Raw genomic sequence first — 19,558 nt, forward strand, 5'->3', positions numbered from 1 at the left:
TCTTCCACCCCCATGATAACAGTTAATCGTTCCATAATTAAATCTGAAAACGTTTTCATTAGGTATTAATTTCTGCATTGTTCAGTAAATGAAACATTAAATGCAGAAAATAAAAAATAATAGCTTATAAAATTATTTCTCTTTTTCCTGTATTTCAGCTTTGCTATTACAGGCTTCATAAACTAATATAGATATATTTTAGAAATTTAGAATTTGTGAATTATTAATAAATTTAAAGACTTTAAATAGAAATTTAAAGTTGAACATTTAAAAGTCTATCTTCCCTTTGAGTTTTGATTGGATAGTTCTGAAACTTAGTATAAATATGCCCAGTGACAGTCTTCGCAAACTACTAAGATATATTTTGGAAATTTTGAAGTTTTATTAAATTTAAAACAAATTAAATACAAATTCTCTAGTTTTGATCACATTGTTCTAAAACTAGGCACTATGATTCTCTGGGATAGTCTTCACCAAGTAATATAAATTTTGAATACGTGTTAAATTTTAAAAATATAAATACAAATTTAAAATTTCCAGTCTATTTTCTCCCAGTTTTAAATTTAAAAAAATTAAATAGAAATTTTACCTGTGTTATGACGTCAACTTTTTATGTATATTTTATTAGCCAATAGGTCACATAAATGCCAAGCCTTGACAAATGAAAACATAAATTTGTGAATTAGAACATTCTGATATTCCACCACCTTTCAGGAAATGATGGGAGGGCCTCAAGATGCAAAAAATAAGACATGATTTAAAAATCTTCTCTTCTTCCAGAACTACCATTTATAACTGAATAGTCTTCATATCTGTCAAAGTCCTTAATTGATTTATTAAAGTTGTCTATTTCATTAATTTTGTGTCCCCTGTCAAGGGCTTTACTTCTCACTAATTTGACACAACAGGCTTTTTGTCTGTTCATGGCACACCAAGTTTTTTTTTAGTACAGTTATTTTCATAATTAGCTAGTGGATAGTTGTACATATTCAGAAATGCATTTCAAATTATTTTAATCTAATTACAGCTTAACATTCCACTGATTTTAAGGTGAAATGTTTTGAGGTTAGCATGTTTATACTTAATTTGGGCATACTTGTTTTGGGCACATCCTTTAATGCATCAGTTTAGGTGCAATCTAAAATCCTGCCTGCTAGTGCACAAGGAGGGGTGAAGTTTACTAGAGTATTATATGGAAATGCATTTATGATGCAATTTCTTCACAATTACTAGACCATTTCCAACGAAAGTTGGTGGAAAGGTGATTGAAATGCATTTTTGAGCACATAACATGATATTGAAGTGTTCTGGGGAGGACCCTATTTAGTGCCCTTGTCACTGGACTCGCATGAAAAGGATCTAAACATTAATTATTCATCATCAGGACCCATATTCACAAAATATCGTAAGCCTAGTTTTACACGTAAACGTAAATCTACGACTGAAGAGCTATTCACGAAACAACGAAAACGTAAGTTACGTGTAAAGTTGGACGTAAATATAAGAGTGCCTCAGGTTGCAACTAACGCTGCACGTAAGTTGTGTACATATAATAAATCAAGAACGATCGCCGTTATTTACTATTATTTACGGAAACTAGCAGCATTTCCAATAAATGAAGCAGTTTGCTATGGCGAACGCCCACGGATTGAACATATTTTTGTTCGTGATCGAACGGATGTTTTCGACTTGGCCAATTTCTCCTGAGTTATCTTTTCCTTTTTAAGAAATGTCCTCAAGTTCGTACCAAAACGCGGATCCCCACCAATACCAAAATGCCATGGTTCACTGTTCGCAATGTTATTGTTAGCAGACGACAAACAAAATTGCGTTTTGCGCATTTGTTATTTACCCGGTAGCCATCGTTTCTAATGTGTTTTTATTAATTACTCCAGTGAGAATGTTAAATCGTAGATTTAAGTCCAACTAAGTTACGTTTACATTTACGACCATCTTTGAGAATAAGGTGCTTCTTGCACGTAAACGTAAATCTACGGCACACGTAAGTGCTAGTCGTAGATGTAAATTTACACTTTTTTGTGAATATGGGTCCAGGTCTTTTCCCGCTTCATGATTAATGGCCGCCTATAATTTGATTTTCACCTGCTATTTTTATTTTTAATGACATCACTGAATACCCATCACTACCCCAATCTTTTCCCTGAGTTTCACGTTCATTCGCCAACATCTGACCATTCACACTGGTTTTCTGCAATTGCGCACAACGTGCATTAAATTTGTTTTAGGGTGCATTTGGGCATGCTGTCCCATTCCAGGGACATTAACAAACATGGTCATTCAGCAACATTGTACAAAAAAAATATATTTTGTAAAATCAAACACTTTTCTTCTTTCCCTATCACCTATGCGTTTCTTTTTCGACAGAGTATATATCCAGTAATCGATGATTATTAAATCACTGTGCTCTAGTGGTGTCGTTAAACAAAACAAACTTTAACTTTAGACTCAAGTGAAAGTTTCTTACTACAGTATAATTTTTTTTTTTTAACTTCAAGTTTAGGATCGATCCCTGTCAGTGAGCCCATTGGGCTATTTCTCATTCCATCCAGTGCACCACGACTGGTGTATCAAAGACCGTAGTATGTGCTATCCTGTTAATGGGATGGTGCATATAAAAGATCCTTTGCTACTAATGGACAAATGTAGGGAATTTCCTCTCTAAGACTATATTTCAACATTACCAAATGTTTGACATCCAATAGCCGATGATTAATAAATCAGTGTGCTCTAGTGGTGTTGTTAAACAAAAACAAACTTTTAAAATTATGTTTTCTTCTAGGGTTACAGAAAACAACCTTTTTGACAGGCGCACCCATGATGGCTTAAAACCTTGGGATTTATCACAGAGTTATTGCAGCTGTCCGGCCTGTGAAAATCCTCCTTGTGGTAAAATAAAATGTGGACCGATGCAGGAGGTAAAATCATGCCAAAAAAACAAACCACATGAGATAAATAAAGTTACACCCAACAAGGGAAGATGCCCCATCCATGCCAGAAGAAAAAAGCGCTCGGTGGATGGACCAGATCCAAACTCTCACCGGATGATGTCAATACATAAACGGGTATGTTTCTGATATTTTAATATGACCGAAAATGTAAGTAAAGATGAGGTGCATCGGTACAACACAATCTAACTTTTGAATAATACCTATCAACCGGCGCAGTGGTTAGGCCATCGGACTACATGCTGGTAGGTACAGGGTTCGCAGCCCGGTACTGGCTCCAACCCAGAGTGAGTTCTTAAGGGCTCAATGGGTAGGTGTAAGCTAGACCACTATACACCCTCTTCTCTCTCGCTAACCACTAAGGGGCCGTTCAAATATTACGTAACACTATTTTGGTCAAAATTAGACACCCACCCACCCTCTTGTAACGCCCCGTAATGCTAGACCATCCCCCCACCCCCCACCGCAAATATTACGCAACGATCGGAGATACGCTTGGACTTACACCTCACCTCCCTAAGCATTAAGTAATATTTGAATGGCCCCATACCAACTAACAACTAACCCACTGTCCTGGACAGACAGCCCATGCAGATAGCTGAGGTGTGTGCCCAGGACAGCGTGCTCGAACCTTAATTGGATATAAGCACGAAAATCAGTTGAAATTAAATGAACGCATCGCGATCTTTTTCTTAGGTACTGGTATATTATGTTTATATATTTTGTACGTGTGTTAGTCAAACAAAACCTATCAGTTTGAGAAAAGAAACAGTATACATGTAGCATCACTTGTTTGGAATGATTATTAAGTCAAACAAAACCTGTCAGTTTGAGAAAAGAAACAGTATACATGTAGCATCACTTGTTTGGAATGATTATTAAGTCAAACAAAACCTGTCAGTTTGAGAAAAGAAACAGTATACATGTAGCTTCACTTGTTTGGAACGATTATTAAGTCACACAAAAAGTACACCAAGTTAGAGCACTTCATAAATTCTAATAATTGAGAATTATTGTCTTTGCAATATATTGTGGTAGGTGTATCACAATTCAGCTTCCTGTATCGCAATATTTATGAAACGAGTGTCTGGATTTTTGTAAATGTCTGAGTGAGAGCGAGGGTAATACATGAATCCTGGCGCAAGTTTCATAAAATCAGTACGATTCACACACAAGTGTAATAATTTCTTTATTATCCACATTATCCAACATATTATTTTTGTGAATAACAAGCTAGGAGCATGTCAAAACGTTTCAAATGTAACTAAACAGAGACGACGTTACGACGTCATTTTCCGATCGAATCGGGTGGGGCATCGCGCCCACTGGTAAGCATTTACACTGGGGAAGCCGTATGGGTCATACTGGTTATATTTCCCTGAATATCTTGAACTATGTGGATAATGAATTGCAATACAAACATTTTGGAAACATAAGTACCGGTATATTAGTATGTGAGGGCAGGATGTATCCCAGTGGTAAAGTGTTCGCCTGATGCATGGTCAGTCTAGGATCAATCCTCATTGGTGGACCCATTGGGCGATTTGTTGTTCCAGCCAGTGTATCTTGACTGGTATATCAAAGACTGTGGTATGTACTATCCAGTCTTTAGTATGATGGATATAAAAGATCACTTGCTACTAAAAATGCAGTGGGGTTTCCACTCTAAGACTAAATATCGAAATTATCAAATATTTGACATCAAATAGCCAAAGATTATTGAATCAATGTGTACTAGTGGTGTTGTTAAATAAAATAAACTTTAACTTTCATTAATATGTGTGACAAATGGTTACGATATGTGTGACAAATGGTTACGATATGTGTGACAAATGGTTACGATATTAGTAGGTAGGGTAGGTTAGAAAAAAGTTTGTTTTGTTTAATGACACCGCTAGAGCGTATTTATTAATTAATCATTGGCTATTGGATGTCAAACATATGGTCATTTTGACACAGTCTTAGAGAGGAAACAGGCTACATTTTTCCATTAGTAATAAGGGATATTTTTTATGCACCATTCCACAGACAGGATAGCACATACCACAGACTGATATACCAGTTGTGGTGCACTGGCTAGAACGAGAAATAGCCAAATGGGCCCACCGACGGGGATCGATCCTAGACCGACTGCGCATCAGGTGAGTGTTTTACCACTGGGCTATGTCCCACCCTCGGGAGGGGAGAAAACACACAAAGTTAACGTCCCTTCCTTCCACTTCTTGTGTTGGGTGCAAACTCTGGCTTTGTCAACCTTAATTGGATGTACATGTACGTACCTAAAAGCAGTTCTACCTACCTACCTGCCTATACCTACCTACCTGCCTATACCTTCCTTAATTATGGCTAAACATGGGTAAAGATAACAGATTTAATATCTACCCTACATTTTTACCCATGTTTGGCCATAATTAAGGTAGGTAGGTAGGTACAACCCTCCACATTGCGACCGATTTGGCAACTGAAATATGTCATACTATCTAGTACATGTATATAAAAATACAAGTAGGCGCCGTCTGGCTCCTAGGTGGAACAGTTAATGTAGAGGGCTGAGGTAGGTAGGTATGTATGTAGGTAGGTAGGTAGGTACGTACGTACGTACATACATACGTAGGTAGGTATTTAGGTAGGTATGTAGGTATAACTGCTTTTAGATACTTATATCATCCAATTAAGGTTGACAAAGCCAGAGTGAGTATCCAAAACGAGGTGAGTACCCAAAACAAGAAGTGAGTACCCAAAACAAGAAGTGAGTACCCAAACAAGAGGTGAGTACCCAAAACAAGAATTGAGTACCCAAAACAAGAGGTGAGTACCCAAAACAAGAAGTGAGTACCCAAAATAAGAAGTGAGTACCCAAACAAGAGGTGAGTACCCAAAACAAGAATTGAGTACCCAAAACAAGAAGTGAGTACCCAAAACAATAGGTAAGTACCCAAAACAATAGGTGAGTACCCAAAACAAGAAGTGAGTACCCAAAGCAAGAGGTCAGTACCCAAAACAAGAAGTGAGTACCCAAAACAAGAGGTAAGTACCCAAAACAAGAGGTAAGTACCCAAAACAAGAAGTGAGTACCCAAAACAAGAGGTCAGTACCCAAAACAAGAGGTCAGTACCCAAAACAAGAAGTGAGTACCCAAAACATGCCTGAGCACGTGCAATGGCAGAGGCAGAAAGGAAATGTTTTATTTAATGACACACTCAACACATTTTATTTATGGTTATATGACGTAGGACATATGGTGAAGGACCACATAGATATTGAGAGAGGAAACCCGCTGTTGCCACTTCATGGGCTACTCTCTCTGATTAGCAGCAAGGGATCGTTTATATGCACCATCCCACAGACAGGACAGTACATACCATGGCCTTTGTTACACCAGTTGTGGAGCACTGGTTAGAACGAGAAATAGCCCAATGGGCCCACCAACGGGGATCGATCCTAGATCGATCGCGCATCAGGCGAACGCTGTACCACTGAGCTACGTCCCACCCTTGCAGTGACAGAGGTGAAACATTTTTAAGCGGCGAGCTGCAGCACGGGAACTTAACTTAGGACAGACGTCTTACTGCACCGAGCTACAGCACGGGAACCTAACTTAGGACAGATACTATTGAATATATATGGTCAAAACCTCATAAATATGTGGGGCAAGATTTATCAGCACTTGTATGAGGTGCTTGTTTCACAGGATTGAACCACCTCAGTGAATCCATTCAAATGATTGGGGTTTTCTCGTTCCAACCAGTGCACCCAAAAAAAGAAAGAAATGTTTTATTTAACGACTCCACTCAACACATTTTATTGACGGTTATATGGCGTCAGACATATGGTTATGGACCACACAGATGTTGAGAGGAAACCTGCTGTCGCCACTACATGGGCTACTCTTTCCGATTAACAGCAAGGGATCGTTTATTTGCGCTTCCCACAGGCAGGATAGCACAAAACATGGCCTTTGTTGAACCAGTTATGGATCACGGTCGGTGCAAGTGGTTTACACCTACCCATTGAGCCTTGCGGAGCACTCACTCAGGGTTTGGAGTCTGTATTTGGATTAAAAATCCCATGCCTCGACTGGGATCCGAACCCAGTACCTACCAGCCTGTAGACCGATGGCCTAATCACGATGCCACCGAGGCCGGTACCAGTGCACCACAACTGGTGATAGATAGATAGATAGAAAGATAAGTAGTTTAACGTGCTCATTCATATACCACTAGGGTTTTGAACACGCCCATTCAGAGTCCGACCTCCAGTAAGATCGGTGGCCTGACTCGGGATTGGGGGGGGGATAGAGTTGAAAATGGGCAGAATTTTGAAAATAGCAATTAGTAAAAAAATGTTAATAGAATTTTTTTAAAAGAAGAAGTTACAAGCCAAAAATAAAAAGAATTGACTGCTCGGCTGAATATTTATATAATTTGGAACATTTTAGAAGGACTGTCTACAAATAAATAAGAAAAAGAAGAGAGAGAAGAGACTATTTAATAATATTTAAAAAACAAAGTAATTTCGACATAAAATTTTGAACGAAGGTCTAAAAGTTTAAAGTCCGATCTATAAGTCCACATGAGTGGCCTCGTTAAAGCCGTTAGGGTGCACACCTTGTAGGGACGAGATGGGTTGCATCCCGTCAAGAAAACCCCTAGATTGACAGTCATTAGACGTTGAAGGTGTAGTGCTGTGTTGAAATACAGATCTTGAGAAGCCTGATCTGTCTGAACGAGAGAGAGAATCAGACTAGGGTATAGTCCAGTCATCATGTGTTGGTATAGTGGTGCGGACGGGCCCGACTCCGGAGGATACAAGATGGTATCAATACAACTGGTAAAAGGCTGTGTGATGTGCTTTCCTGTCTGTGTGAAAGTGTATGACATAGCTTCCCAAATTTACTTCATTCGTTGGTCACATGAAATCGTTATGACACACAAGAGTCATAATGGTTATATTTCCTTGAATATCTTGACCTATGTGGATAATAATAGACGATATTTACAATATTGTTTATGTGAATATGTGGATCATTTGGCAGGATACACAGGACTGGTTTAATGGCTGGACAAAGGAAAATGCAACAAAGTTCTGTGAAAACCATTTTGACGCGTCACTTTCTGCAAAGATGTGTCGAGACATTCCGACAGTAAATATAACCAAGAACATTGAAGACTGTGTCTTTGACATTTGGGTGAGTTTCTGTTTCTTATTCCGAATGTGTTTTTAAATTTTATTTTTAACATTTTGCATTTACTTATTTTTTTTAAAACCCCACTGCCCTCTTCCTAACTCTCCATCTTATTGCTTCCCGATCCTATCTTTCAAATGCTTTCCTCCACATCCCAGCTAGTCTTTGTCTCTCCAACCTTTAGTCAAGAGAAAGCAGGAGGTAAAAAAACATGAGATTTTTTAACTGCACACGATTTAACACAACTTTTTTAAAAAGTACTACAATAAGTTATATGAACACTACATAATGTCATGTATACTTGTCAACCTTAGTTATTGGCATTAAAAAAAAAAAAATTAATATATATATATATTATATATTTTGTTTTAATTATTTTTAAATATTATTATAATTTAATACATATTTTTAAAAATAACTCTTTTATCAAAAATCTTAACACTAACAAATTAAAACATTAAATAGTACATTTACAGTATTACACCTACAGGTTGCATCATCGTTATTTGTGTTTCATGAAAAGTAGACCCATGACAAATTTATATAGGCCTATATAAATCTTATAAATTAATATTCAGTTTTTACTACAATAAGGTATTGGTGTGGTACTTATTTAAAATCACCATAACCATGCAATAAACATTGTATTTCCACTAATCATTTCTACTAATCATACGTAAAAACTGACATCGTGTGAAATATACCGGAATTTTATCTATTACCGTGAGTAATGTTATGTCTAACACAAGATTTATTAATCATAGGAAAATAATCCCTTGAAGTGTACTCTTGTTACTAACATTTTATTGCACAAACCTACAAATATAACTGATACAAGTATTGTTTATACAGCTAATTGGTCTTTCTGTCGTCTTCCTTTGACACGTGATTTTTGACATCGTGTGTATTGATGCATGTGTTCGCTGTCTACTCTAACACTTCCAGCCATAGAACTTTGCGTTATGTAATCCAGTGGGAAGACATTTTACGAGTCAGAGGTGTTATTAGGACTAAATTGGATAGTTGTATATATGGCAACACTGAATGTCAATACACAGCCACGGTAGCTTGAATTTTTTTTATGCTTAGAAAATAACGATTTCCCGGGAGAAACGTTTTTCCCGCGGGAGACTTGATCAAATACTGGGAGTCTCCCATGGAATCCGTGAGGGTTGATAGGTCTGGCCTGTCTCTGTGTTTATCCATGTCACACACCTGTCATTTCCCATCAGTTTTATCTATGGGCTTAATCTGACTACCAGTAGTTATTTCTGGCATTGTTAAGAGGCACTCGTAACCACCTACTATACTTCCCTACACTCCCCTACTACCGGCTGTCATGATGTGTTCTGAAATTATGAAATACAAAATGTGTCAATGATTTAATAAACATAAGAAGCAAGGTGCAAAAAATTTGATCTAAAGTCAAATGCATATAGGCAGAAGAAGTCTGCTTTAAAACAATTCAGGTTTTGCTGTGAAAAAGTATTTAATTCCTTAGTCGTAGGAAGTGGAAGTGAACCCTTCACACTCCAGAATCAACGTCTTGTATGCTTGTGAATAAATACCAGCAATGCTAGGTACATACTACCAACTGCCAGCACAAAGTTGGCCAACTTTTGGCTCCCACGACTTCTACGACTGTCCAGTTGCTAGTCTGAGAACTCGATTGTCATCGTGTATCCCATTAGTTGTTAATCTGAGCACACTCATCCTAAGTCGGGGAAATTACAACGCAACCGTGAAGTTGGCCAACTTCGTCATCCCAGTTGACAGTTTGAACCTAGCATTACTAACGGCACAAAAACCCAACCTTTAATATCTGTTTGAAATATTCTTGTTACTTCCAGTGGAGTGTTGTCTTCTACCTTTATCACAAATATGTTATACCAGCATACAGATTTTATATTTTATGGTTTCAATTACTGTTAAAGGGACAGACCCTAGTTTCAGCCCATGAAAATGCACACTAAGTTTAGTTAATCTACAAACCCACTAAAAATAGACTAAAACTCGACTGTTACTTCTCAGAAGCATGTGCGTTTTTAATGCATTTTGTGATATTAAAAACACCAGGATGACAAAAACCAGTTCAAATATACAGACATGGATAAATCTAAACCATAAACTCTAAGTAAAATATGATTTCATTTATCAAAAAGGGCTCTAAAAGTCAAAAATATGCATTAGTCTTTAAAAACTAGGGAATGTCCCTTTAAACAGGATGAATATTCATAGTGTTTTGTGTTTAGACGCCCATTTTTGATTGGTCGTAGGGGCGGGACGTAGCCCAGTGATAAAGCGCTCACTTGAAGTGCAGTCGGTTTGAGATCAATTCCTGTCCGTGGGCCCACTGGGCTATTTCTCGCTCCAGCCAGTGCACCACGACTGGTATATCAAAGGCCGTCGTATGTGCCATCCTGTCTGTGGGATGGTGCATGTAAAAGATACCTTGCTACTAATAGGCTACTCTTTTCGATTAGCAGCAAGTGATCTTTTATGTGCACCATCCCATAGACAGAATAGCACAAACCAGTCATGGTGCACTGGCAGGAGCGAGAAATAGTAATGCACATTAAAGGAAATCATTGTCCGGGTCATATTTTCCTTTTCAATTCATACATCAAAATGTCTATGCAAGTACAACTTGTTATAGGGCCTACATGTAACAGAAAAATCAACCTCCACTGAGGGGATTCGAACCAAGGACCTTCAGTACGAGAGTCCAGCGCTCTACTAACTAGGGAAATTCCCACTACCAGTAGCTACTGCCAGTAGGAGCACTTTATACCTACACTTCTACATACACATGTAGCACCATTGTGTAATGTTGTTGGGGTTTTGGGGGGGGGGGGGGGGGAGGTGGTTTTGTTTGTTTTGGGATTTTTTCATTGCTACAGAATTGATGTTTGTTTTACCATTGTGTAACTTGACTAACGTTATAACATTTGCTAATTGTTATAACAGTTACATTGGCAAAGTTGACATAAAACTTTATAATAATTGTGTATGTTTAAAGGCATCCGGCAGCACAGAATTCTTTGATGCTGCATTGGACAACATGCTGACTGGCTGTATGCAGGAAGTGGTGATGAACAGTTCATTCCACGAGGCAACCATGGGAGGACAATCAGTGATAGACAAAGTCTTCAATGTCGCGTGTCCAAACGGCTGTCGTAGGAAAGGAGACTGTGTCGATGGTTTGTTTTTACATCTATGGTACTCGTCTTGTGGTTTTGTTTCCTGATATGTTAAAGGCGCAGACACTAGTTTCAGCCTGAGTAAGTGGACACTAAGTTATTTCATTTGAGTTAGTGTTCAAGGTCGCGTGTCCAAACGGCTGTCGTAGGAAAGGAGAATGTGTCGATGGTTTGTTTTTACATCTATGGTACTGGGCCCATATATATATTTTGAAATCCATCTTAGTGCTACGAAATCGTAAAATCATCGTAGGTTGTGACGTCACTACAGCACACGCCATGGTGATGTCATAGTTTACAATGGTTTTACAATTTCACTGGGTTAGGGTTAGGGTTAGGGTCTGACTATTGATATAAAAATAAATAATTTATTACTCACATGGTTCAACATAACCGGGTAAATAATAATCACAGGAAGCACACGTGTAATAACAAGTGTAATGACGTAAATTTGGGAAGCAACGTCATAAAATGACGTTGCTTCCACAGTCCTAGCCTAGACTGGACACATGAAATGTGACATCATTTCGTCCTCTTCTTCTAGTTGTGGTTGAAACATTTTGAGAATGCCCTTGTTATTCATAACAAAAATTACAATAATAATATGGATAATAAAGAAATGATTACACTCGTGTGTCATACTGATTTTACGAAATGAGTGTCAGGATTCATGTATTACCATCGCTCTCACTCGGGCAATACAAAAATCCCGACACTTGTTTGGTAAAATCAGTACGACACACAAGCTTGTATAATAATCTCTATGTATGTTCCCAGTCTGCATGGACATTGGGGGTTTTTTTGGTAAATAATTTCAGTTTGGTTTGACATACGAACAAAAGTTTTGAAAATAACAAAAACAATTTTTCATCATCATTTGGTCATTTAGAGGCGGGACGTAGCCCAGTAGTAGAGCGCTCGCTTGATGCACGGTTGGTTTGGGATTTATCCATGTCGGTGGGCCCATTGGGCCATTTCTCATTCCAGCCAGTGCACCACGACTGGTATATCAAAGGTGGTACAATATATCAAATATGTATATACAGTGGACTCTGTCTAAACCGGACTCGCTTCGTACCGTTGAAATAGTCCGGTTTATACAGAGGACCGGTTTAGCCAGAGTTCATCCAGAGTTATGGTTCTTGAAAGATCGGCGACTCGCGATCAGCAGTGACATTTACACCGCAAGCCAGACTTTCAATCGATCATTTCAAAGACAATAAAAATATTTTTAAATTGCAAAACCTCTTAACACATAAAACATAAAATGTAAAATGAATAAATAATTTATTGATTTAATACACATCAAATAGCACAAGGACATGGTAGTTTTAACAAGTGTCACATTGATTGAATGGACTGTATCGAATGAATAAACATTTTATTTATTTAAATAGCAAGTGTCACTGTTATTAGTTGAATGAATGTACACGTAGTTTATAGAGTTTCACCTGAGAAATAGTCTGTCACTGCTGTCTGTTTGTTCCTGATGTTTCTTTCAAGGGCAAACTCTTCTGTCATGACTTCCAAGTTTAAAACTGGTTGTAAAAGTCTATTTTCTTTAGTTGCCGCAAAGTTTTTAACTTGTTTTATAATTTTTAGCACTTCGGCATAATTTAGTTCAGGCATTGTGTCCAACTCTGTGTTGTTGTCATCGTCTGAGCTGTCGTCTGCTGGTTTTCCCTCACCTTTGTCGGTAGATTTGTGCGCCGCCACTAGTTGAGTTTCCCAGTCACTCGCATCCGGGTCCTCTGTGGGAATATCGTGATCGAAATTAACAAACTCAGCCACTGGAACTTCACTTGAGATGGTGGCTAGCAATGTAGCGAGAGGAATGTTGTCATCATTTTCATCATCAGATTCCTGCTCGGAGGTGACAGGAAATCCGCACATCATAAAACACTTGGCGATTGTTGTTGTTTGTTGGGTTTCCTTCCATGCTGCGTTAATCCAGTTTACTGCATCCAGAACCGTGATTGCCTTGCAGAGCTCGGTCATGCTTGCACAGTCTTCCATCCGCGAAATGAGTGATCGCATCAGATACTTTCGGTATCGTGCTTTGAAAGCTTTGATAATACCCTGGTCTAATGGCTGCAGCACTGAAGTGGTGTTAGCAGGGAGAAATTTCACCGTTACGTTGCTCACACTTAGATCTTGACCGTGGGATGGTGCGTTGTCAATAAACAACAAGATTTTTCTTCGCTGTCGCCGCATCTGTCTGTTAAGTTGTTGTAGCCAATCGTTGAACAGTTGAGACGTCATCCAAGCTTTCCGATTGGCTGTCCAAGTGACAGGTAGTGTGTCCTTATTTATGTTCTTAAAACAACGAGGATTCTGTGCTTTGCCAATCACCAAAGGTTTTAACTTTTCTCCCATTGAACTGCAGCACAATAAAACAGTTAATCGTTCTTTCGAAATTTTACCTCCTTTCGCCGCCTGGCTTTTGTAAGAAAGGGTCTTGTCAGGTAACGCTCGAAAAAACAATCCGGTCTCGTCACAGTTGAAGATATCCTTGGAGTCGAAATCTCCTATTATCGTCGGTAGGCGTTCTTTGTAATCGTCGACAACGTCATGATTGACACCTGCGCTTGCTCCGCTAACTTTGAATTGTTTGATATTAAAACGAGTTTTTCATGACGTTAGCCAACCATCTGACGCTTTAAAGTCTGCTATGCCAAGCTGCTCGGCAAACTGAAGAGCCTTTTCTTTTAAAATTGGGCCGGAAGTTTTAGATCTTGCCTGATTAAACCATTGGTGCAACAGTCCATTTAGATTTTCAAACTTTCCATTTGTTATTCGTTTTCTCTCCCCAGAAATGTTTGCATCGTACAATTGCAGGTAGTGTTGTTTACACTTTATGATGTCTGATACTGTCTGTTTTCCGATTTTAAATTTTAGTGCTAAATCTTTCTGTTTTGACTAAGGATTTGAATCAAATTCTTGAATTAATTTGACTTTAGTTTCTAACGAAAGTTCGATACGCTGCCGTTTTTTGGGACGTTCCGCCATTATAAATGAAATGAGAACACAAAACATACGAGCGACTCGCACATATTTATACATGTGTTAGTTTGACAAGTACAACTCACAGAATTCGTAAGAGTGAAATTAGTTGTGTATCAACACACACACTAATTTTAATCCGACTGATCTAACGGCCGACCGTAATTAGAGTAATATTCACACTACTGGGATTACGTTTTGTATTTGATCTTGCGACGGCGTCCCGATCCCTTGATAATTGGCGATCATTGTTCCACTAATTAAGAGGCCCGTCGTTTCGGGAAATCCGAAACCGGTGTAGACAGAGGTAATTAATACATGAACGGTTCTTTCGTTCTTGATTTTTGGTCCGGAGTCCGGAATACACAGAATCCGGATTAGGCAGATATTTATACCTAAGAGTTTAACGGTAGCTGGGCGGGACTTTAGAAATGGACCGGTTTACACAGAGATCCGGATTACACAGAATCCGGTTTAGACAGAGTCCACTGTATATCAAAGGCTGTGGTATGTGCTGTCCTGTCTGCGGGATGGTGCATGTAAAAGATCTATTGCTACTAATTGAAAAATGTAGCGGGTTTCCTTTCTAATTAAGATTATATGTCAAACTTACCAACTGTTTGACATCCAATAGCCAATGATTAGTAAATAAGCAAGTCAAGCAATTCTACAAACAGGATAGCACACACCATGGCATTTTAATGGTAAATTAAGGATGGTGTGAAATATTCTAGTTTTATTATCCACATAGTTGAAGATATACAGGGAAATATAACTAGTATGACACACGTGACAGGGAAATATAACTAGTATTACACGTGACAGGGAAATATAACTAGTATGACACACATGACAGGGAAATATAACTAGTATGACACGTGATAGGGAAATATAACTAGTATGACACACATGACAGGGAAATATAACTAGTATGACATGTGACAGGGAAATATAACTAGTATGACACACATGACGGAAATATAACTAGTATGACACACGTGACAGGGAAATATAACTAGTATGACACACATGACAGGGAAATATAACTAGTATGACACGTGACAGGGAAATATAACTAGTATGACACACATGACAGGGAAATATAACTAGTATGGCACGTGACAGGGAAATATAACTAGTATGGCACACGTGACAGGGAAATATAACTAGTATGACACACGTGACAGGGAAATATAACTAGTATGACACATGTGACAGGGAAATATAACTAGTATGGCACGTGACAGGGAAATATAACTAGTATGGCACACGTGACAGGGAAATATAACTAGTATGACACGCGTGACAGGGAAATATAACTAGTATGACACACATGACGGAAATATAACTAGTATGACACACGTGACAGGGAAATATAACTAGTATGACACACATGACAGGGAAATATAACTAGTGTGACACGTGACAGGGAAATACAACTAGTATGGCACGTGACAGGGAAATATAACTAGTATGGCACACATGACAGGGAAATATAACTAGTATGACACACGTGACAGGGAAATATAACTAGTATGACACACGTGACAGGGAAATATAACTAGTATGACACACGTGACAGGGAAATATAACTAGTATATGGCACACGTGATATCCTCAGTCTTAGCTCTGCATATGAAATAAAGTAATGGCTTGCCAAAATGACGTAATTTCGTCTTCGTCATCTTCTAGTTGCGTTTGAAACGTTTTGACACTGTTCTTGTTATTCATATAAAATTATATTATGGATAATAAAACAATTATTACTCTCGCATAGAAATCGTATTCACAGATTTATTTATAATATCTATATAGAGAATACTACATGAGTGACTGTTAGAAACCATTTATCTTACGAGTTGTTGTAAAATGTATCTAACGAGTGAAAGCGAATTTGATACGTTTTTACAGAACGAGTTGTAAAATAACAAACACAAATGTATTATTCTATTTCTTACATATCCTCAGAAACCAGGTTTTAAGAAAATGTTAACATCTTTTTCAACTAAATGTTATTTACAGCCCTTGTACTTGTAGCTAACTTATGCATCACAGACAAATGATTGTCAGGTTAACTACATGTATATGTCAGTGTAATCGATTTCAATCGTGCTGTTATTTCATTGGATATATGGCATTGGTGACCTGGTCATCACCTAGGAGCAGCCAGTCGTATGTCTTGAAATTGTTAACACACATAAACAAGTATGTGTTATTAAAAATAACAAATTATGTTTTTCTCACAACGGGTGTGTAAGAAGTATTTTTGATCAGAGTTAGTTCTGTTAGTATAAATGTGAGTGTGACGATAATGTTATCACATTGTGGTTCGTCTAATTTAACAGGTGTATGTAGATGCCATACAAACTACACAGGCTCTGACTGTTCCATTGACAGCAATTCTCCTCCATTATTAACGGAGGTTGACTTCGAAGGTCTGTGTGACGTCAACGACAACTTGTGCACGGCTGTGTCTGTTTTTGGAGGCACGTTCGTCGACAGTTCCAGCACCACCTGCAAGTTTAGAGACATTGATGTAAGTAAACAGTACCTGTTTAAAATCTTCATCAGCTGTAGTAAATAACCATGGATGTCAACCTACGAGGCATGTTTGTAGTTCCAGCATCACATACAGGTTGAGAGACATTGATGTAAGTAAACAGTACCTGTTTAAAATCTTCATCAGCTGTAGTAAATAACCATGGATGTCAACCTACGAGGCATGTTTGTAGTTCCAGCATCACATACAGGTTGAGAGACATTGATGTAAGTAAACAGTACCTGTTTAAAATCTTCATCAGCTGTAGTAAATAACCATGGATGTCAACCTACGAGGCATGTTTGTAGTTCCAGCAGCACATACAGGTTGAGAGACATTGATGTAAGTAAACAGTACCTGTTTAAAATCTTCATCAGCTGTAGTAAATAACCATGGATGTCAACCTACGAGGCATGTTTGTAGTTCCAGCATCACATACAGGTTGAGAGACATTGATGTAAGTAAACAGTACCTGTTTAAAATCTTCATCAGCTGTAGTAAATAACCATGGATGTCAACCTACGAGGCATGTTTGTAGTTCCAGCATCACATACAGGTTGAGAGACATTGATGTAAGTAACAAATACCTGTTTAAAATCTTCATCAGCTGTAGTAAATAACCATGGATGTCAACCTACGAGGCATGTTTGTAGTTCCAGCATCACATACAGGTTGAGAGACATTGATGTAAGTAAACAGTACCTGTTTAAAATCTTCATCAGCTGTAGTAAATAACCATGGATGTCAACCTACGAGGCATGTTTGTAGTTCCAGCACCACATACAGGTTGAGAGACATTGATGTAAGTAAACAGTACCTGTTTAAAATCTTCATCAGCTGTAGTAAATAACCATGGATGTCAACCTACGAGGCATGTTTGTAGTTCCAGCACCACATACAGGTTGAGAGACATTGATGTAAGTAAACAGTACCTGTTTAAAATCTTCATCAGCTGTAGTAAATAACCATGGATGTCAACCTACGAGGCATGTTTGTAGTTCCAGCACCACATACAGGTTGAGAGACATTGATGTAAGTAAACAGTACCTGTTTAAAATCTTCATCAGCTGTAGTAAATAACCATGGATGTCAACCTACGAGGCATGTTTGTAGTTCCAGCACCACATACAGGTTGAGAGACATTGATGTAAGTAAACAGTACCTGTTTAAAATCTTCATCAGCTGTAGTAAATAACCATGGATGTCAACCTACGAGGCATGTTTGTAGTTCCAGCACCACATACAGGTTGAGAGACATTGATGTAAGTAAACAGTACCTGTTTAAAATCTTCATCAGCTGTAGTAAATAACCATGGATGTCAACCTACGAGGCATGTTTGTAGTTCCAGCACCACATACAGGTTGAGAGACATTGATGTAAGTAAACAGTACCTGTTTAAAATCTTCATCAGCTGTAGTAAATAACCATGGATGTCAACCTACGAGGCATGTTTGTAGTTCCAGCACCACATACAGGTTGAGAGACATTGATGTAAGTAAACAGTACCTGTTTAAAATCTTCATCAGCTGTAGTAAATAACCATGGATGTCAACCTACGAGGCATGTTTGTAGTTCCAGCACCACATACAGGTTGAGAGACACTGATGTAAGTAAACAGTACCTGTTTAAAATCTTCATCAGCTGTAGTAAATAACCATGGATGTCAACCTACGAGGCATGTTTGTAGTTCCAGCACCACATACAGGTTGAGAGACATTGATGTAAGTAAACAGTACCTGTTTAAAATCTTCATCAGCTGTAGTAAATAACCATGGATGTCAACCTACGAGGCATGTTTGTAGTTCCAGCACCACATACAGGTTGAGAGACATTGATGTAAGTAAACAGTACCTGTTTAAAATCTTCATCAGCTGTAGTAAATAACCATGGATGTCAACCTACGAGGCATGTTTGTAGTTCCAGCACCACATACAGGTTGAGAGACATTGATGTAAGTAAACAGTACCTGTTTAAAATCTTCATCAGCTGTAGTAAATAACCATGGATGTCAACCTACGAGGCATGTTTGTAGTTCCAACATCACATACAGGTTGAGAGACATTGATGTAAGTAAACAGTACCTGTTTAAAATCTTCATCAGCTGTAGTAAATAACCATGGATGTCAACCTACGAGGCATGTTTGTAGTTCCAGCACCACATACAGGTTGAGAGACATTGATGTAAGTAAACAGTACCTGTTTAAAATCTTCATCAGCTGTAGTAAATAACCATGGATGTCAACCTACGAGGCATGTTTGTAGTTCCAGCATCACATACAGGTTGAGAGACATTGATGTAAGTAAAAAGTACCTGTTTAAAATCTTCATCAGCTGTAGTAAATAACCATGGATGTCAACCTACGAGGCATGTTTGTAGTTCCAGCACCACATACAGGTTGAGAGACATTGATGTAAGTAAACAGTACCTGTTTAAAATCTTCATCAGCTGTAGTAAATAACCATGGATGTCAACCTACGAGGCATGTTTGTAGTTCCAGCACCACATACAGGTTGAGAGACATTGATGTAAGTAAACAGTACCTGTTTAAAATCTTCATCAGCTGTAGTAAATAACCATGGATGTCAACCTACGAGGCATGTTTGTAGTTCCAGCACCACATACAGGTTGAGAGACATTGATGTAAGTAAACAGTACCTGTTTAA

The 19,558-nt window shown here is 38.2% G+C and overlaps 1 protein-coding gene across 1 annotated transcript in view; it reads left to right on the forward strand.

Moving 5' to 3' along the window:
- The window catches only part of LOC121391208 (von Willebrand factor D and EGF domain-containing protein-like), a 67,392-nt gene that overhangs the window by 21,946 nt on the left and 25,888 nt on the right, over nt 1–19,558 (forward strand). The window contains exons 8-11 of the mRNA XM_041522907.1: nt 2,801–3,083; nt 8,002–8,154; nt 11,171–11,351; nt 16,700–16,890. Of these exons, the coding sequence (XP_041378841.1) occupies nt 2,801–3,083; nt 8,002–8,154; nt 11,171–11,351; nt 16,700–16,890 (808 nt within the window). The remainder of the gene's footprint in view (nt 1–2,800; nt 3,084–8,001; nt 8,155–11,170; nt 11,352–16,699; nt 16,891–19,558) is intronic.

This window comes from Gigantopelta aegis, unplaced genomic scaffold, assembly GCF_016097555.1.
Source record: "Gigantopelta aegis isolate Gae_Host unplaced genomic scaffold, Gae_host_genome ctg1948_pilon_pilon:::debris, whole genome shotgun sequence".
NCBI lineage: Eukaryota > Metazoa > Mollusca > Gastropoda > Neomphalida > Peltospiridae > Gigantopelta > Gigantopelta aegis.